Consider the following 21,491-nt stretch of genomic DNA (forward strand, 5'->3'; position numbering starts at 1 on the left):
GCCCTATGGCGAGCGAGGCTGCGCCGCGCGAGGGGCGCGGTCGGGGGCGTCCCCTGGGGGCGTGTCCCGGCCCCGAGCGCCTTCTGCGCCCTCACCATCCTGCCCGACCGGGCGGGGGGGGGGCGCGGCGGGAAGTTGGCACCTGCCCGGGGGGGCAGCATCTGAGGGGGAGACTGTTTCTTCTGATACTGCTCGTGCAGTGACGAAGTGCTCCTTAAGGACAGCCAGTGGAGCCGCACGGAGGGACTGGGGGGATAGGCGCGCCCACCCCGGGGCTAGGGGCACCGGCACCGGGAATAGGAAGCGACATCCATACGTGGCGCACCGGCTTTCCGGACAAGGCGCGTTTACTGCGCGACCTGACCAGCTTACCCTGGGATGGGCTATCCCGGTCCCCCGCCGGGGCCGCTTGTCCGGCACTTTGTGCGCGCAGGCGCACTGGCGGCCGCTCTTCATCGCGCGGCTGGAGCTGACCGCTGTGCTGTGTCCAGTTCTGGGCTCCTCGGTACAAGGAACAGAAGGGGCTGCTGGCAAGGATCCAGCAGAGGGCTACAAAGATGATCAGGGGTCTGGAGCATCTCTCTTATGAGGAGAGACTGCAGAAGCTGAGCCTGAGCCTGTTTAGTTAGACTAGAGAAGACTGAGAGGGAATTTCATCGCTACATATAAATATCTCAAAGGTGGGTGCCAAGGGAATGGTGCCAGACTCGTTTAAATGGTGCCCAGTGACAGACATGGAGAAACAGCCATAAACTAAAACATAAGTTCCACTGTAACGTGAGGAACAATTCATTGAGGGTGGCAGAGCACTGGAACAGGCTGCCCGGGGAGGTCGAAGATCCTCCCTCTCTGGAGACACTCAAATTCACTTGGACACGTTCCTGTGTAACCTGCTCTAGGTGACCCTGCCTTGGCAGGGGTGTTGGACTGGATGATCTTCAGAAGTCCCTTCCAACCCTAACAATTGTGTGATTCTGTGGTATTTCTAAGGAGTGCAAGGGACGCGGGCGGGCTGGCCACGCGGGTGAAGGATCTGGCTCCTCAAGGGCGCCGGGGAGCGGGAAAACAGCGCTTCAGCCCGCCCGGCTGGCCGGGGTCCCGCGAAGCAGACTCAGCTCGTCCCCTGGAACGAGCCTGCCGGAACTGGGCCTGTCGCCCTCTGCCCAGAGGGGCCGCCCCGCGCCCGCCCCTTGCGCGGGCGGCGTAGGGAGGGCGGTGCGGTGGCTGCCCCGGGGCGGCGCTGGGCCGGAGGGCGGGAGCGGCCGGGCGGGGGCCATGGGGGTTCTGCTGTGGTGGGACCAGTTGCAGGCCGGCAGCTCGGAGGTGGACTGGTGTGAGGACAACTACACCATCGTGCCCGCCATCGCCGAGTTCTACAACACGGTGCGTGGCGGCGGCCGCTGGCCGCTGGTGCGGGACCGACAACCCCTCGGAGCCGGGGCGCGGCGGGTGGGCGAGCGTGAGGCGGCGGCAGAGTCCGCTGCTGCCCTGGGGGCTCCTGCTGCCTGCCACCTCCGTCTCCTGCAGGGTTTTCGTGGAATTGTAGCTTGTCCTTCTATGGCTGCCTCCTCCTTTTGCTTCTCCGCTCTGTGGCATGCCTAAAATTAAAGAAAAAGAAGAGATTTGGTATTGCAGGTATAAAATGGGAAGGTTTACTAGTCATACTAGCCATACTACTACTAGTAACTAATGTGCAGCAGGCCCCCTCCTCGTCTGTGCCGAGCCTTGTGATGGCCAAGCCCAGAATTTTTGGTGCGGGATTGCCCGCGTCTGGTACCCGTCTGCTAGACAGGTGGCAGCCTCTTGATAGCTGCAACACTGTGATGGGTCAAGATAAATACACCTTGGTCTTTGGAGGCAAAACTGGATTTCACCCAGGTGTGTGAGTTTTCAGGAACAGTTTGCCTTAAGGTTGCAGGATGAAGTCAAGAGTGTACTTTTGGGAGAAGAGTTGACTGTTTAAGGAAGTAGGTGAAGAAAGGAAGGAGAGGGAAGAGGAATAATGTAATTTTTGCTTCATTCTAATAAGCTGTGGTTTACCTCTGAATCCTGTTGCACCTTCTCAATACGTTTCAGCTGCTGGAAATAACTTAAAAAAGGCCAGTCCCAGCAACAGAGCTGGGCTGCCCTGTACCACATGCCTTGGAAAGGGAGCAATACTCCTGACACCCTGTTGATGTAAAGAATTGGAGTGACAAATAGGTACACAACAGTAAGGTAACCCATTGGGTTTTCAAGTACTTTGTCTTTCCATGAAAAACAGGTGTCCAGGAGCAAACCTGCAAATATCCAGTGTCTTTTCTGTTCTATAGATGCTTTGTCTCTTCTACTTTAAAACGTGCAGGTTTTTCTCTCATATTCCATCCTTTTCTAATCTTTCTCTTTCAAGCCAGTGTCTAATGAAGAAAGAATTAGGTGTCAGTCTTCACTTACTGGAGTCTGTATAATGGGAGGTGCTGCACATACAGAGCACGTAATTCCATGGTGCATGGTATACATTGTTTTTTTCTTTTACTTAGCTGTCAAGGACCTGTGTGTGGTGGCTGTGGGAGAATTCTGAGGGTGTGTGAGAGAAACTGTCAGCTTTTTTTGTGTGTCTGATGACATTGTGCAAGAACCAAAAACAAAGGGAGGAAAATGTCAGGATACAAAAGGTTATTTGAAGACAGCAAATGTGTTTGGGAGCCAGCTATGCAGGGGGATGGGTATCCATCTGACTGTATGTGCTTGTTCAGTCTAAAGTACAGTTAATTTTCTTCATAGTCGCTTCTGTGGGGTGATGTTTTGTGCTGGAAACAGTGTTAATAATTCAGGGATGTTTTCGTTTACTGCTCAGCAGCCCTCCTCAGTTCAAGGCCTTTTCTGCTGCTCACCGCACCCCACTAGTGAGTGGTTTGGGGGTGCACAAGGAATTGGGAGGGGTCACAGCTGGGACAGCTGATTCCACCTGACCCAGGGGATATCCCAGACCATATGGCATTGTGGTCAGCATATAGAACTGGGGGAAAAAGAAGGGAACGGTTTGGAGTGATGGTGGTTGTCTTCCTGAGTCACTGTTACACGTGATGGGGTCCTGCTTTCTTAGCAATGGCTGAACTCCTGCCTGCCCATGGGAAGTGTTGAATGAATTCCCTGTCTCCCTTTGCGTATGTGTGCAGCTTTTGCTTTACCTATTACAGTGTCTTTTTCTCAACCCACAGTTTCTCAACCCACCCAGTTTTCTCACATTTACCCTTCCAATTCTCTCCCCCATCCTGCTGCGAAGAACGTGAGCGAGCGGCTGGGCAGTGATTAAACCACTAAAAAGTTGCTGGCAGGGATTAAACCACAACACTGTACTGAGCTGATTAGCCATGGTAAAGAAGCTTGCAAAATTCTAGAAGCTGCAGTTGTGTCCAGATGAATAACTGAGGTTCCAGACAGACACAGAAAAAGGTTTGCCTTGAAGACAGTGGGAAAAAAGAGACCGTGTTGAGGGTAGTCATGTTTAGCCTCTCTTCAGTAGTACAGAGTCATTGTAAGGGTTTGATTTTTGTATTAGCAACTTCTGAAAATTAAAGCAGTGACTTGAAGTGGATTGATGCAGTTGTGCAACTGTGTCTGCATAAAAACTGATGCTCACAAGACAGTTGGGAAATTTTGGCCCTACTCTAACAGGGATCTTAGGTGACACTTCAATTTTATTCCTTTTAGTATGATTCAGTTCTGACTGACTCAGTCAAACCTCTTGAAGTGTCAGGAACCATTCTTCAGCAAACCTTAATCTGGTATCTGGGTCGTTAAGCTTTAGATTAAAACCTTCCTAATCCAGATTTTAAGATGTCACAGTTGAGGTCAGAGTTGTGGTTAAGGTCTCACGCAATATTCGTGTAAGCACAAAACTAGAGCAGCTTATCTGTAGTGTATTTGTAAAACATTTATTTATTCTAGTGGGACTCAAACCAAAGCACTCAACACACTTAAATCAGTAGCAGAGTATCTGTTTATAGGTTTTGAACAAATTGATCAGACTAATTTTTTAAAACATACACAAAGACTGATGTGATTTTGTCTAGCTAAAGTGATTGAGGACATACTTTTTCAGTAAAGAGGCCACAAAACACTCTGGCTCAAATTGAAAGTATAGTTATAGGAAAACTATCTTTTTTTTCCTCCTTTTCTTTCTGAAATGAATAAAGTAATATGTCCTGATGCAATATAACCCTACTCCAGAACATAAACAAATGCTTCCTCATGATCAAAATAGTTTACTCTCTGAAGAGATATCTACAAAAAAAGCTGTTGTTTTTTAAACACCCGAAACCAGTATTTTTCTCCTGATGTTAGCAAAGTCAGTACTTAGCAGTTCAATATGTTGCATTCAGTTGTGCTTGTACTTTCTTGCCAGATTTCCATTTAAGAAGGGAATTGCCAGGGGTTTATTTCTCCTTTTGTATTCCCTATAAACATGGAGATAAAAGTGTTAAAAAGCTGTGAAGTAGTCTTAGGAGTGTGAGAAAATCCTTGTACCTTCTCTACTTCATGTTTTTTCTGGTGTTTGTGAGTGGCATGCTCATGTACTGGGATATAGAAGATACAAACTCTCTGATCTCACCGAGAGCTACTTCAGTTCACTTTTGCATTCTGCTCACAAAGAGGTAGAGCAGTAAGTTTTCCTCTGGTGGTTGAATACTGCAGCTGATGTCTGGGAGATGTAGCTGATGGTGAATACAGGAGCTTTGGTAGGACTGCAGGAAACATACTGTATCAGGAGTGGCCACATGTGAGTGAAGTTCTGTGGTCATGATCTGAGCAAGCCTCTGGCATTCTCCCTGTCCAATAGGCCTATGTCCTGTATTCTTATTATATACTTAATTAGTTGGAAATTAAAACTAAAGCTGCAGAATTATATGAAACCAAAGGATGGACTGTTATTGAGGGGCTGCTTGCCTTTTTTCTAGAACTGTAACTTTTAATCAATGCCTTTTGCAGATCCTGAAGGAAATTTTCTCTATTACTCATATCATTTTTTGCACTTAACAGTATGAGCATTTCAATTGTACTCTATAAAATCATGCAGGCCAATTTATTATGTAAAAAATTGCACATGCACTTTCTGAAACCATACTTTCTGAAATCATACTATAGTATTGAAACTTACAGTACTAAAATTATTTCAACTTCTAAGATTTTACAAAATCTTCCTGCTGGCCACTGCAAAGATTACAAGTCATGATCAGGCCCCAGTTTGCAAGGGTTTTCCTGCAGTTGCAGGCAGGACCTTAGCAGGAATGGTAGTTCAGTGCCAGAGGAGCACTACCATAGGATCGAACTGCTCCCTTGTTGGTTCATCTTTAGTGTAAATCTGCATTGGTACAACTGTGGTAAGCAGATCTAGTGTTTCCTTTGTTGTCTTGTTCCTAGTCAAAATAAGGACTTTCTGGCCAAACTTTTATAGACTGTGATTGCCTGTTCTGATTTTCCTCATTGGTCAGTTTCAGCTGTAGAGATGGAAAAGTTGTCTTCCAATCCGCTTTGTTTATAACCATCTGTTTTTGCCTATTGACAGCTGTCTTTGGCCTAACTGTGTCTAAAAGCCAAAAATGCATAGAGCACTCCCAGGCCCCTAGAGGACTTGTTCATATTCCATCATCCCTGCTGTCACCATGTATGATTCCTGCCTGCCTTAGGGTGAGGGGAGTCTTCCTGCTCCGTACTTGTGTCAGTACTGGGATCCTGATCCATGACTGTGTTCCCAGCATTGCTGCATGGAGTTGTGTGTTTTCTTTTGTGAATGGAAGATGCTCAAGTGAGCCTCTTTCTTTGAACATATAGGTTGCTTTACATGGGTTAAGCAAATTGTTCCGCCTCTTAAAATCTGTTCTCAGATTGTGTTGAATGGTGGACAACAGTAACTGAATGAACAAATTCATATGTCGTTCTTGAATTATTTCTCCATTAGATTTTCATTAATGTCAGTAAAAGTTTGTAAGTCTCTGTGAAGAGGTGATGTTTCCCAAAGGAGTGCTCTTGCCTCAGAGTTGTTTTCTACATCAACTTTATGGAAATGTTGCAGGGGGTGATTTTTTTCTTGTGCTGAGGCTAAGTACGCAAACATGAGAAAGCTGAGGCTGGATAACTCATTCTGTCCCCTGCCCCATTGTGAAGCAGCAGTAGAGTCTTTTCATAGCTACTCAGTTATAGTGCCCTGCCTGACCCTCAGCAATGGCAGCTCCTTCTGGGGAGAACCAAGTGATCACTACGAGTGTGACAGCTCCTGCTAGTTGCCAGTAAAGTATTTTCAGTCTTTAACTAGAGAATCATGCTTTAGGCTGTTGCTAGGCAAGACAAAACATAAAACATGTTCAAATCTTACATATTAAATTACAAAAACCTCTAGCAATGGTCTGAATTATCAGCTTTTTCACCTTCCTATAGTTTCAATTCATATTCAGTTGTTTCAGTAATGGAGAACCAAGAGAAAAAAATGAAATGTAAAGGAACTTAGAGCTCCAGGCTCTCTTTGCCCTGCACAAAAAGGGTTCTAACTGTTAGCTTAGTGTCGTATTTTAGACCTTCCTCATAATAGCTATTGCTCAGTAAATTGACTTCCAGCTTGACTAGCTCTGTCTAGTGCCAGTTCTTCTAGTGCTTTTTCCATGCTAGGCTTGACAGCCATTGAGAGGACAAGTCGCTGGTCTGTACATCCTGTTCCTCAGCTGCTTGCTCTTGTATGCCATCTGAATTGCAGCAGTCTTGAATATTTGTAGATTCTTAATAAAATTCCTCTGGGAATCAGCTTGAAATGTAGTTTAAAGATGAATAGCCGCATTTTATGTTGATTAAAGTTTTTATGCTGTTATTTGTTAGTGATGTTAAACAGAACAAATTGATGCTTTTGCAAAAACAGCTAAGGATTGGAAAAAACAGAGGGCCGTAATTTACCGAGCTAGGGCTTCACTGGATGCCAAAATGTTGTTATTATAGATGTCTTAGAAACCCTATGGATATTTAAGGTTTGTTTACTTTCTGTCTTTGTGAGACTGTGTTATTTTTTTTCCTAGATAAGCAACGTCTTGTTTTTCATTTTACCACCCATATGTATGTGCTTGTTCCGTCAATATGCAATCTGCTTCAACAGTGGAATGTATTTAATATGGACTCTGCTAGTCGTGGTTGGTAAGTTGATTAGTCTGTTTGCCAACTCATGTGAATTGAGAGAGGAAATCAGTTCTTATTGCTTGCATTTGATTGTTTAGCAAAATAAAGCAATCTTGACATGTACAGAAGAGTTTGTCTGTACCTGCATAAAGCTGAAACAGCCATAGTTTCTGAAAGGAAAATGCCTTTTGCAATTTGAGGTTGGTGGGAACTTTGACCATAGTTCTGTTCCCTTCCTATTTTTTTGCATACTTTTCTTTTTTCATGTTTGGGCTTACTCTGCAGCAGTGCTGACCCTCCTTCCTATGTTGTCATTTAAATGAGAGCTGAAAGAGCCAGTGCAACTGAAGAGGGTAATAGGTTTTGCATCGTATTGTGTAGTGGTTTGGACTTCGTTTTCCCCCAGAGGATAAGAAAAGTGGTAGACCCCAAGGGGTGGAAACCCCTGGAAGTTTTGAATTTCTGTCCAATGAGCGCTCCTGCAAAAAATGTAAACATATCACAACCAGACCGGAAGAGAAGAGTTGTAGTTTGAGGAGGGAAGAAGAAGGTGGCCATGTTGTGAGCCACGAGGAAGGGGCTCTGAGCCCCACAGGGGGGCTTTGGCCCCCAGCCCCAGCTTGGGGCCTGTGGGAACCTGGAACAGCATAATGCTGGGCTAGGTGCCTGTAGTTATGCCGGGAGATGTTTTTCTCCATGGGCGCAGAGCAGCAGCCAGCACTGACCGGAGAAACGGTGGCAGAGAGCCAAGACAGATAAGAACTGAACCGAAGAAGCAACAAAGACATGCAGCACCAGAGAAGGGACTCCTGGAAGGAGACCTGAGGGAAAGAGAGTCAGCAGCTGAGTTCTACAGAGTTCTTGGGGGTAAGAACTGATACCAGACCCCCCAAAACTCCTTTGAGACCTCCTGGAAGGAGGAAGTTGATAGACTCTTACTTGAAAGAGCCTTGAAGTGCAACATGCACTGCAGAGAGGAGCTGAGAAGCTCGGACGTCCTGAGAGCTCAGCCAGGACGGAGTGTGGGAGGTTGGCCTTGAGGGCCCTCCCTTACTGCAAGCTACAAAGAAGCTCGCAGCCTGAGACAGGGCACAGAGGCCCTGCAAGGAGCTTGAATCTCCTGAAGATACCAGACCGTCACGAAGACCCCCCTGTGCTTCGTGATATGACCGTGGTGATACGACCTTGTCTGGGGTGACGAAGCCCACGGAAGACCACTCGTTTGGAGAGACGAGTGGCCGAGGGGGATACCCCCTCTTGTGTGCTGGCAGAGATCCAGCTATCAGCTGCTACAAGAAACAGAAGAGACAGAGAGAGCCTGCTGCCTTAGAAGATGCTGCTGCTTAGTGACTGCTACTCTGAAGAAGCTGCTGCCCTAAGAGACTGGAAGGGATCTGTCCTTCTTTCCCTCCTGGACTTTTATTTGGAGGGGAGAAGAGATCTGATCCATTGTAAATACTTATGTCATGGTAGAGATAGTTGTAGTCGTGTATATAATGTATTGTAGTATTTATTTGTATAGTCATTGTAATATATTCCCTTTTCCCATTCTAAGTCTGGTTGTGTTTTGTCTGGAAAAAACCCATCTCACATTGGGTTGAGATGTGGGAGGGGGGATGGAGCTAGGGAATTGGAATTTGGGCTATCTCAAACCATGACATATTGAGAAGGGCCAAAAGTTGAGCTGTTTTGTAGATGTGAGATTCTGAAGTGTGTTCATGCCTGCGGGCACTTTAAAGGAATAACCAGAGCACCCTGGGGCACTGTGACACTTTCTGCATGATTGAGTAGTCATCAGATGCTGCTTTTTATCTTTGTCTTACCTATTCTTCTGCTATTGAGAAAATAGCTGAGAAGCAGCATTTGGCTTGTGTTCCTTAATTGATTTTGCATTGTACTTTTCCACATGAGGTCTCTTCATATACATCTGACTTTTTAGTAGGAGCTGACATCTTCAGCTGCTCCTTTTGTGAAGTGTTTGCTTTATAATTAATGAGAGGCCAATGACCTGGATTGCATCTTAGGAAAGTTGGCGTTTGTTTTCTGGTTTTATTTTTTAATAATCTTTTCTTGACCAAATGGTATCCACTATTTTCTGTGAAGTTCTGAGCATGAGCAGTGTGTTTTGGTCTATTATGGTACCGCAACTATTTATATTGTCTTTTGATTAATTCTTCCAGGAATTGGATCTGTTTATTTTCATGCCACACTCAGTTTCCTGGGCCAGATGCTGGATGAGCTGGCTATTCTCTGGGTCCTGATGTGTGCTTTTGCCATGTGGTTCCCTAGGAGATACCTGCCCAGGGTTTTTCGAAATGACAGGTAATCATAAAATCATGCATGTATGCTTTCAAGTTTCTTGAAACTTGTTGTGCTAACACCTAAACCTGCACATAATGGCACTGAGTTATCATCCAGCCTTATCGCTGCTGCTGCTGTCTTTTCTTACTCCGTTCTCTTATGGTTGCTTATGTTTCAGCCCATATTTTTTTTAATTCCTGAGTCTACAGTTGCTGATGGCAGGGTTTGCACCCTGTAACTTCAGGTGTTGAGATGAGGTGACTTGCCTCTGGAAGAGTCTATTCTTGTTTATTCCAGGGAGACCTTGACAGTGAGTAGTTTATATAAGTTACAGCTAATGTAAGAGAAGCCAGCTTTCACTCTTCCTTTTGTATATCCTGAAGTGTAAATACAAGTGGACTTATGGAAGTCAGCTGAATGTTCATCTGAATATTTAAGGCAGTGGTTAAGGCAGTGATTGTTCTCTCTGAAGATTGCTAAGACTGGTTTGATTTTTGTTTTTTTCCTTGACATATGCCTTATTAGAAGCTGCTAATGGAGGGTGGATGAAGAGAATTTTGTTGCCTAGATTGGCCATTCTTCAAAATAGCTTGCACTGGGCAGAGTGTACTTTTAATTACTCCGTACAGCGTATGTGTATGGCCCAGTTCTCTTCAACAACTTCATTAACAACTTGGACATAGGACTTGAAGGAAAACTAAGTAAATTTGCTGTTGACACAAAACTGGGAGGAGCTGTTGACTCCCTCGAAGGCAGGGAGGCCCTGCAGAGAGACCTCAACAAATTAGAGGAGTGGGCAATCACCAATTAGATTAAATTCAACAAGAGAAAGTGCCGTATTCTGCACCTGGGGCAACCCTGGGTGGTTGTACAGACTGGGGAATGAGATGCCGAAAGCAGTGCCATGGAAAGGGACCTAAGGGTCATGGTTGATGGCAAGTTGGATATGAATCATTAGTGCCCAGGCAGCCAGGAGGGCCAACCGTGTCCTGGGGGGCATCGCCAGCCGGTTGAGGGAGGTGAATATTGTGTGCAGTTTTGGGCACTGCAATATAAGGAAGATATTAAGCTCTTAGCATTCAAAGGAGGGCAACGAAGACGGTGGGGGCCCTTGAGAGGAAGCTGCATGAGAAGTGGCTGAGGTCATTTGGTCTGTTCAGCCTGGAGGAGTCTGAGGGGAGACCTCTTTGCAATCTTCAAAATCCTCATGAGGGGAAGCAGGGAGACAGGTGCCAATCTCTTCACTCTAGAGATCAGTGACAGGACTTGAGGAAACAGTGTGAAGCCGAGTCAGAGTGAGGTTTAGGTTAGATATCAGGAAAAAGTTTTTCACCCGAAGACTGGCTGGGCACTGGAACAGACTCCCCAGGGAAGTGGTCACAGCACTAAGCCTGTCTGAGTTCAAGAAGCATGTGGACAGTGCTCTCAGGTACCTATTATGATTCTTGGGGTGTCATGTGCAGGGCCAGGAGTTGGACTCAATCCTGATGGGTCCTTTTCAACTCAGCCTGTTCTATAATTTTATATGGTTTAGTGGCTTTGTCATTTAGTATATCTGCATATTGCAGCACAGTGCTGTTATAGAACACCATCAACTTAACAAGCAAACAGGCTTTACTGGGGTCTTTTGGTTTATGGTGTGACTGTTAGATGTTTAGTTCAAGTGAAGAAGGATTCAGAGTCTTGAATTTATGTGTAATTTATGTAAACTCTGTAAATTATCTCTCAGAAGCCTAAAGGGGCTGTTTTATTTCATCTGTCACTGTCTTCTGGTTGTACTGAGTGTAACACCACAGTCTTGGCCCACAAGCTCATTGTAGAGGTTTTACGTTAAAAAAACCCCACCTCACAGATTTATTAAAAGGGGCCTTCAGTTCTTTTATAACAGGAGAAACACTACGATGCTTCTCAGGGGGTCAAAATAATACACTTTTACTGGCAAATTTTGAAAAAATAAAGGAACTTGACAAAAATTTCAAAGAAGCGTTCAATCAACATAGAGCATTTCACAAAGCATTGACTTAGCAAATTCCAACCCATCCAGGTTTCAGTTACCCAAATCTCAAGGAAAGGAAATTAGGAGAAGAAGAAGAAGAAAGAAAGAAGGGGAGGAAAAGAGAGTTATAGCTACCACCCTAGATCCAGCTACCAGGAGTCCAGGAAGCAGCAGGGCCACAAGTATGTGCTGGCTACGTGATGCTGCTTTTATTGTTTTGGACTTCTGTGACGATCCACCCCAGGTGGGGCTTCCGTTGTGCCAGCCATTCTGGGGCTGGATTAGGGGCTCCAGGAGGTGTGGTGTGGGCTGGACTAAAGGCTCCAGGGATGGGCAGAAGTATGGAGCGCTGCTCCTGGTGTGCCAGTGGCTGGCAGCTGCACCAGTGGCTCTCAAGGAGGTGGGGTTATGGAGGGAGCAGAGCACAATCCCATCATGGCAGAACCCGATCTGCCCCCTTCCCCTCCCCACAGAGTTGTTTCCAGCCAGTAATAACTTTTTCGTAACTTTTTTCAGTCCCTCACACTGGGTATGTATGTAGAATGGAACAAGATGTTAAACTATATTCTTTTCTAAAGGAATAACAGCACTTTTGGGGTGGAATACTGTTGAATTTGATGTTAAAACTATAAATACTAGATCTCCCAGGTTATAACTGATCCATAAAAATACTGAGATGAGGTGAAGGATGTCCCCTATCCTTTAACATTTCAGAACATGTCTCTTCCAGAGAATCTGTCAAGACAGTTATTTGTTAAGGTCTTAATTACTTTTTGAAGGATACAAGAGAGAGACATACTGTGCAAGAAGCCCTAACCTAGAACATGTTTGGTTAATATTTTTTGGGGTTTTGTGTTGCCTAGCTATTATTATGTCTATCCTGTGCTCAGTGCTGTGGTCTTCACTTCATCCTCATCACACTTTGGATTTTCAGTGCTGCAAATGTTATTATCTATCATGACCAACTGATGATGTCTTTATTCATTAAGACATTCATGTCAGATCAGAACTTCCTACTTAAGTATCTTGTTGCCTTCCAGGAGAAAGAAAAACGTTATTGCAGAAGGCAAATGGAATGAGCTAGGTAAAGGTGTTAACACTTGTGTCCATGGAATGATACTGCAGAAGTATATTGAGACCCTACTTCAGACATAGAAGAGCCATTTTGGGACAGCAACTGTTTTATAAAGCTATGGTTCAATAGTTGGAAGGGCAATGTGATGATCCTCTGTCTGCCATAATCCCCCCACAGACCGGAAATGGGTTGCCTAAAGTCCAAACTTGAAGTTTAAACAACAGTTAACATATATTTAACTTAAAAGTTGTTAGGCTGTCTGCACAGGGCCCAATTCTGATTTCATTTATGCTAAGAATATACCAAATCCTAGTCTTATAAAAGAGCATTTTGGGAATTGCTTACCTACTGTTGAATTTGATTAAAAGAAATGTTCGTACTTACCTGTCATGGTTTGAGATAGCCCCAAAATCCAATTCCCTAGCTCCATTCCCCCTCCCACATCTCAACCCAATGTGAGATGGGTTTTTCCAGACAAAACACACCAGACTCAAAGTGGGGGAAAGGGAATATATTACAATGACTGTACAAATAAATACTATAACACATTATACACACGATCACAACTATCTCTACCATGACATATAGTATTTACAATGGATCAGATCTCTTCTCCCCTCCAAATAAAAGTCCAGGAGGGAAAGAAGGACAGATCCCTTCCAGTCTCTCAGGGCAGCAGCTTCTTCAGAGTAGCAGTCTGTCTCTCTCTTGTGCATGCAGCTGTTGCTGGATGTCTGCCAGCACTCAGGAGGGAGGTATCCAAGCTCCCTTGGCCCCTTGACGCAGGCAAAGGGGTCTTCCGTGGGCTACGTCACCCCAGACAAGGTTGTTCCACCACGGTCATATCACGAAGACGCAGGGGGTCTTTGTGACGGTCTGGTATCTCCAGGAGATTCAAGCTCCTTGCAGGGCCTCTGTGCCCTGTCTCAGGCTGCGAGCTTCTTTGTAGCTTGCAGCAAGGGAGGGCCCTCAAGGCCAACCTCCCCCACCGTCCTGGCTCAGCTCTCAGGACGACTGAGCTTCTCAGCTCCTCTCTCTCTCCAGTGCTGCATGTCCAAAACTCTTCTCCAAGATAGGAGTCCATCTCCCTCTTTTTCTCAGAGGGATCAAAGGAGTTTGGGGGGGGTCTGGTATCAGTTCTTACCCCCAAGAACTCTGTAGCTCTGCTGCTGACTCTCTTTTCCTCGGCTCTCCTTCCAGGAGTTCTTTCTCTGGTGCTGCATGTCTCTGTTGCTCCGTCTTATCTCTTCTGGCTCTCTGCCACCGTTTCTCTGGTCGGTGCCAGCTGCTGCCTTTTCTCCGGCCTCTGCCCACGATGGAGAAGACATCTCCCGGCATAACTACAGGCACCTAGCCCAGCTTTATGCTGTTCCAGGTCCCTGCAGCTCCCCCAGCCTGGGGCTGGGGGCCAAAGCCCCCCTGTGGGGCTCTGAGACCCTTCATCGTGGCTCTACAACATGGCTACTTCTTCTAACCACCAAAAACAACTCGTCTCTTCCGGTGAGCTTGTGGGATGTTGACATTTTTGCAGGAGCGCCCATTGGGCAGAATTTCAAAACTTCCAGGGGTTTCCACCCCTTGGGGTCTACCACTTTTCTTAGCCTCTGGGGGAAAACAAAATCCAAACCACTACATTACCATATGTTTTCAGTATCTTTTAAGGCTTAAAAGGGATAAAGGAAAGCAGACTGTAAGATGACTGTAGAAGTTGGGGCATTAACAGTAACAAAATATTCTAAAAATCCATGTTAAAAGCTTGAAGAATGATGACACAGAACTTTTTGAGGAAGTATAGTGCTATGTGCAGAGATGGATTTGTTCATAACTTATTGTGGGAAGAGGAAGACTGGACTGTGGTCTTTGTTTTGAAGCCAGTGATGAGTGTGTGTGTGCACATGTGTGTAGAAGACCACTGCCCAGCAAAGGTTTGTGTATATGATTAACTCTGCATTCACATGCAAGTCTGTGTAAGATCCACATCCCACTCTATGCGTGTTGTCATTGCATCTCCTAAGCACAACTAGAGAAATCTAAATTTTGTTACATTATTAAGATAATTTTAAGGTTTCTGGTTTTAGCAATTATAAGCTTTGAATTAAGAGCAGTCTTTCTACCCCATAAAAACCCTATTCAGGAGCCGTTTTAAAGCTGCTGTGGGTGTCCTGTCTGGAGTTACCACCTGCCTTGCCTTCATTAAACCTGCCATCAACAACATCTTGCTAATGTCTCTGGGTGTTCCCTGCACAGCTTTGCTTATTGCTGAGTTGAAGAGGTGAGTATATTTCTCCTGAATGCAGTATGATGATACACTAGATCTGGCTTTGGTGCTTGTGATAGCAGATCAGAAATGCTTCTTCCACATGCAAGAGCAGATCTAGTATAAACTTGTTTAGCAGTTCAGACATTTTTGTCAAAGATTTTTTTTTTCCCCTAGGCCATTACACTAGGTCAGTCTTCTGTCTTCTTGCATCATACCTCAAGCTGCAAACCGATCTAACGCAAATCTGTTTGTTTATTGTGGAATCAGAGCAAGGGTTTCATTTCATAGACAGCATTTCTTCTGTATAGTGTGCATAAGGGTGAGGTGGTGGCATGATTGCAGTCTGAATGTGGAGCAAAGCCCAAGTGTGTGTAGATGTTCCAACTCTCGAAGTTGTATTGTGAGTCTTACAGCACTTCATCTTCTGCTATGGAGAATATGATGGAGTCAGACTGGCAAAGATAAGGTTAATCACCAAGTTTTGGAGGATAGCTATCAATCAGTACCTTAGAAACCATAAAACCAGAATGCAAACAGAAAAGAACCTGAGACTGATCTTCACATTTTAAAGAGATCTTCCATAACGCTGATACCGGGAACTGTACAGAAACATTTTTTTTTCATCTCTTCAGCCACTGCAAAAAGGACTAGAGGAGTGCTGGCATTCAAACTTGTCCTTTTTCACCTCTTCTCCAGTGTCTGAGAAGGATTTTACAACTTATGTTGGCTCTTACATATTGCATATGTCCATCAAAAGAAATGAGTTAAGACCAAATGTCTGCATTCTGACTGCTTCTGTTAGAACAAAGATTTTAGTGTTTGCTACATTACCCTGTTCTGCCACTGCTTCACTCTACAGTAGAAGCCTCTGCTAACAATGTTTCGTAAAGGTGTTCATGAGTCTTTTCTCATCAGACATCCTACTGTGTATTTCTGTGGTCAAAGACACTTGGGAAACATCATGAAATTAGCTGTAGACAAGAAGGTCAGTAGCTGAAGAATGTTGGTGGTGTCTCATTTTAATGACAGCACAAAGGAACTACTGACAGGGCCTAGGGACATCTGGTTATGGCACTGGATGACCCGTGTGAATTTTCTGTCAGTTCCATATGAGTTTTGCAGGCATGAGCTCCTGAGAAACTTAAAAAGACAAGTAGCTAGTGTAAATACTGTTGTGATAAATCTAGGAATTGTTATGCCTACAGGTATTTGTTTTTTAAAACTCCTTCTGAAAGGTCATATGTTATTAAAATGTGTCTTTTTTTTTATAGAGAATTAAAAGAAGATAGACCTTTTTGAATTGGTGATTTAAAAGGGACCTGAAGTGAAATTGGGGCCCTCTCTAATTGCACATTGGGATGATGTAATACCTACGATATTTTTGGATGAATTCCTAAGTGTAAAAACCAAATAAAAAGGTTTTATTTTAAGCTATGCTGATCCCTTGGAAATTTAAATGAGATACATTCTTTTAAATCCCGAGATGAGGAGTCATCTCATCTCCCTTTGCAGGAGAAAAATTAATTTAAGCATTACTTAAAATGCTTACTGTTTTTCCATTCTGTTCTGCCATAGCCAGGAGGGGACCACACAGACAAGTCTTGTCAGGCTGCAGTGAAAATTTATCTTTGAAACAGGTATTTAGGGAAGAAAGGAGAAGTTTATTCTGTTCCACACTGAAGTTTTTGGTGTTTTAGACCAAAACTCACTCTTGTTATTCGTGTCCTAGTGTTGTGTCAATCTTTTACAGAATTCTGGTGTGTTTTCAAATGACTATTTTCTTCCTCACGTTTATCTTTGATGAGGAGATAATATTGTCAGGGGAGAGCATTACATTCTTAAATGCAGACCTGGTATGCTAGGCTAGGAAGGTCTATGGCTAGGAAGTATTGTGGATAAGGGGTATCAAAAGAACAAAAGGTAGTCAAGTGTCCTTGAAAGGCAAAAGAATTGTTAAACTTTATTCTCATTTCTGTCACAACAAATCCCTTACTGTATTTCTTAAAAAAAAAAAAAAAAAAGGAAGAAAAAAAAAGAAAAATCTCTCCTAGGAAATGGTGTTAGTGAGAATGAATGTGTATCCTTTCAGTTGCTAGTCCAACCCCTTGAGATACAATGTCATCAAATTAGTAGTGATTTAGTGAGTCATCATCATCAGGCATGTAACTACCTCCATGTGCAGATAGATGCTACAATATTGTTGCTCAGCTTACTTCTGAGCCTTGAGCAGTGAAGGTTTACCCTAGCTTCAGGTCTGACCATTCATATTTGATTCTTCTACTAGAAATCTGACTGGAGCCTTGCTTCATTCTCATGAGTTGCTCACACTTCTCTTATTCCCTTGACTAAAATGTTAAGCTGGTGAGAAGTGTTAAATATTCTTTAGGATAGAAGAGGAGATAACTGTGTTAAATTGAATCAAGCACTTAAGCAACATCCCAGCAAATTGCACTGGTTTGAAGAAAAGCTGGTATGCTTTTTTCAGGGTTCCAAGATGTTGGAAGATAATGCTGCTGTATACCTGCCCAGTCCCTGAAATAGCAAATGACTGGAGCACACCACTGTCTGCAGGAACTCTGATATTTAAATAACTGCCATTTGTGTTAAATAGGGAACACTGTGCATTGTGTAGAAAAAAGGTGCAAATGGAAGTGCAATGTTTGTGGGATCCAGTTTCTTTCAGATTAGAGTAGGATAGGAGCATGTCACAGATCTGTGCACAGCAGTGGGAACATGTCTTTCAGACCTTCTGCTAACAGCACTCTGTTAACAGGGGCCTCTTTCAGCGATAGTTTGAGTGATCAGTGCCCCCGTCTATTGATAAATAAAGGAAGGCTACGTTTCCAGGTGTATTTGCATTACATCTCTTCATTGTATTAGAAGTAGTTGCTTTGCAATCCCCTACCTCCTCAGCAAGCATGTCCCCAGCCCTCTGAAGCACAGTTACTGCAGGAGCTGAAGACTCCATGATGGGTCATCACAGAAAACCCAGGAGTATTAAACAGATCAGACTCTTTTTGCCCTAAGGTAGTCCTTTGCAGAACACCCTGCAGCATCTACTCCTATGTTTATAAAAATATATTGCAGTACCTGGTGATGGTACTGAGCAAACCTCTCATAACAGTCTGTACCATTTCTATGGCTGATCTTGTGTTGGGTAACTAAGCGTTCACTTCTCCTTTGAAGCCTTGAATTCTTTGAACTGTGCAGATTAATTGCCCTCTGCTCTTGGTATTGGAGCTGTGAGTTTGAGGCCAAACCTCTTATCTTAAATGGAATGCAGTGGCATGTATTTGTTTATGTACTTCAGACATGTCCAGGAAAGCCTTCGTATTCTCCATGCACACACCCTTTTCTCTGTCAGAATGCACAAGTACTCATCTCAGTAGTGTAGTTTTGTCTGTCACATGTACAAAATTGATCCATACATGTGTCTGCTTAGGTACGTGGTTTAGTGTCGCGCTCTTACGAACAGTTGTACATCGCAGTGAAGACTGTAAATGTGCCTTAGCATTAATGGGAATCTGTATAAAGTGCCATCTATGAACAAATCTGAGCACTTGCTGAATGGCTGGTTGTTAACTGACAGCATGTGTAAATAATCACTAGTTGTCCTGAGTACCCCTCCCTAGATATGGGAATGGTTTGATGTTTGCCCACCGTTTGCGCATTGGTGTTACAGACAATACCCAAAACACAGCTGCTGATAAAAAGTTTGTTTGTTTTGTTACCTCACCACTGCCTTGCATCAAAGCCAGATTTACTGTATGTGAAGTTCATCTGTTAAGGACATTTGTGGTGGAGTCATTTTAAAGATGGGTGTTTGGCATTGTTTTATAACAACTTATGTTTTTCTTCTCAGGTGTGAAAACCTCCGTGTATACAAACTGGGTCTATTTTCAGGTCTTTGGTGGATGCTAGCACTTTTCTGCTGGATCAGTGACAAAGCATTTTGTGAGATCTGGTCCTCGTTTAATTTCCCCTATTTGCATTGCGTATGGTAAGTGTTGTGTATAAAGTCCAAAGTTTGATTCAAATGTGAATCAAACTCACCACATTACCGTTCTGTGCTGCCTGGTGGCTATTTCTGGTTAGTTCTAGACAGAATTACTGGTAAAATTATAAACCCAGAGGAAGTCTCACACTATTCAATGTGGCAGATTTAGGAGTCTCTTTGGCCTGATCAAATTCTTCAGGCACTAAGTTCATTAATTGTAACTGAATTCCTTGCCATACTGATTAGTAAAAATCCCACAGCGCTGCTCAGCTGAAGCTGTGATTATGAAAACTTAGATTTACATCAATAACAGTGATGGTAATCCTCATGGTGAATGAGGATTAATGATTAATTAATGATGGTGAAGTAGAGGAATGGTGAAGGGCTTTGATGCCTTTTCTCTTTTACTACCCAGCAAATTGTGGTTGCTTACTCAGGGGGCCATATGTCAGCATTTCTGCACAGGTCTGTCAGGTGCAGAGAAGCCAAAAAGCAGGAGCTTGTTTAAACCAGGGATAGGCTACAGCTTTGTAGTTTTCTATATTCTCTATATTCCTTTCCTTCCATGCAAAGGACAGGCAGCAACCCTATGGGGAACTTGGGGGAATATGGTGAAGGACAGACTGATTTTATAGTGATCTAGTTGACTACTTTACTGAAGTCATGTTACTGATTTTTTTTCTTTCTTCTCCTCTTTTTTTTGTTTGTTTGTTTGTTTGGCTTGGTTTGTTTTGATTTGGGTTGGGTTTTTGTTTGGCTTTTAATGTTTTGTTTGTTTGTTTTGGGGGGGGGGGTGTTGGGTTTTTTTTGGATGTGTGGGTGTCTGTTCTCAGGCACATTTTGATCTGCCTTGCGGCATACCTGGGCTGTGTCTGCTTTGCTTACTTTGATGCTGCCTCTGAGATACCTGAACAGGGCCCTATCATAAAGTTCTGGCCCAGTGAAAGGTGGGCATTCATTGGAGTTCCCTATGTCACCCTCCTCTGCGCACACAAGAAGTCACCTGTGAAGATTACATGAAGTTGACAATGGAATTGACAGTTGGGGACGGATTTTCAATTTACATTCAAGCATAGACAATATTTAAATAATGATAAATGACCAGTGTTGTGTTTTCTCTTCTTGCTAAGATAGACAGCACTTCAGATGTCATAGGAAGAGGAGGGAAGTGTGTTCTTTCCTCTCTTAAGAGGCGAGAGGAAGCAGGAACGTGGAGGCACTTGAACACTAAATGTTCACAAATGGCTTCTCTAGTTGGCTCTGTTTTGCACTGAATGTTTTTGATGTAGCATTTCTCTTGATAAAAGCTCTTTCCAAATACCAGCGTCAAGGAATGATGTTTCTGTGGTAAGTCATCTGTGGTGCTTGAGTCACTTCTTCTGTAACTGCTGGATTAAGGCCTTCTTTGTGAAAGAAGCCAGTCCAAGAAGCTTACGTGTCATCCTGTGTCCTTCATAGGCTCTGATTTTGCTGATAGCCACAAGAGTGTGCTTGAAGCCCTTGCTACTCCCAGCCTGGTGTGGCACACAGGAAGTCTGGCTGAGCATCACAGTGGATCACAGGGTACATGATTGCTTCCCCAAGTACAACAGGAAACTAGTATTTGCAGCTGGGTAACTGTGTAAGGGCAGTTAGGCAGTGTAGATGCAGAAGTAGCTGACACAAGTCCCTAAAACTAAATAGGAGTTCAAGGCTCTACTGTATTTCCACTGACCTGTGAACATTTAGGTGCTGCATATTTCCCTGTTACAGAAATGCCACAGAAATCCCTCTACCTCTGCAGACACTTTTGGTCTTGAATTTGGCATTGAAGCACACACAGAAGTGTAGATACTAACTTCAGTAAGATCTTAGGTCAGCATGGATTGACAGTGTGATTAAACTGCAAAAACTTGTAGTTTTGTACCTGGCTGCACATGTCATTTGAGAGGTTGCTTCTCACCAATGTATTGCAAAGTGATGTAGAAAATAGTCCAGTGCTCCACTGATTATACTTAGGAAGAAAGTGAGTAACTGCCTAAAAACCAAGCTGAAGACCTAGATTTCAGTGAGCAGTGAAATTGCATCTCACATTCTTAGGAAACGACAGATTTTCTGTTTCTTTTCAGCCTGTTTTGTAAAGATAAGGGATGTCTAGGTTGATTTAGTTCTAAGATTAGTGGGGTTGAAGTTTTAGGAATGACTATGGTTCTTGTAAGCAATTTGTGCTAGGTCTGTTTAGAAAACGATGCGAAGTGCAGGCATGTTTTTCAAATATTAGCCATTGTAGCTGCTAATAGCTGCAGTTTTGGAGAAAAAAGGGTCTACTCACATTCCATCAAACTGTAATATCAGAACTGTAAGTTTGTTAAGGCTTTAAATGTACAATGTTATTAGTAAGTGTTATTTTCTTTTTTGTATTAGACCAGGAAATACGATTTCTTCTTTTGCTGACACATCTAAAGCTGTACTTGTTTTTTGTCAATGTGAAAATGTACTCTATACAGTATGATCTTTATGAAAGTGACTTTAAGCAATAACTTTGTGGTGAATTAACTTTCAAAGCATTTTTAAAAGCTTTTGTACTCAAGTTTATGCTTAGAAAGCAACAACTATGTTGTATGCTGATCCACTTAAAGCAGATTGCTAGTGGAAAATATGACTGCCTTCTTGAGACCTTCAGAGTGGGTAAGTAGACTACTGTCAGATGACTGCCTGATCATAAAAGCAGCAAAATCTTTCC

At 43.7% G+C, this 21,491-nt stretch overlaps 1 protein-coding gene across 3 annotated transcripts; it reads left to right on the forward strand.

The window, feature by feature from the left end:
* The first annotated feature begins 100 nt into the window (after positions 1-100).
* On the forward strand, positions 101-21,194 carry ACER2 (alkaline ceramidase 2). 3 transcript variants are annotated; one of them, XM_032676098.1, is made up of 6 exons: positions 101-680; positions 7,044-7,158; positions 9,321-9,462; positions 14,647-14,784; positions 18,635-18,772; positions 19,603-21,194. In XM_032676098.1, exons 2-6 carry the CDS (start codon positions 7,083-7,085, stop codon positions 19,787-19,789), a joined length of 681 nt encoding a protein of 226 aa, XP_032531989.1. In that variant the 5' UTR covers positions 101-680; positions 7,044-7,082; the 3' UTR covers positions 19,790-21,194. The 3 variants fall into 3 exon arrangements, with proteins under 3 accessions (XP_032531989.1, XP_032531986.1, XP_032531988.1); XM_032676095.1 differs by lacking the exon at positions 101-680 and adding an exon at positions 1,246-1,383; XM_032676097.1 differs by lacking the exons at positions 101-680; positions 14,647-14,784 and adding an exon at positions 1,246-1,383.
* The last annotated feature ends 297 nt before the right edge of the window (positions 21,195-21,491 follow it).

This window comes from Chiroxiphia lanceolata, chromosome Z, assembly GCF_009829145.1.
Source record: "Chiroxiphia lanceolata isolate bChiLan1 chromosome Z, bChiLan1.pri, whole genome shotgun sequence".
In the NCBI taxonomy this organism is placed as follows: Eukaryota; Metazoa; Chordata; class Aves; order Passeriformes; family Pipridae; genus Chiroxiphia; species Chiroxiphia lanceolata.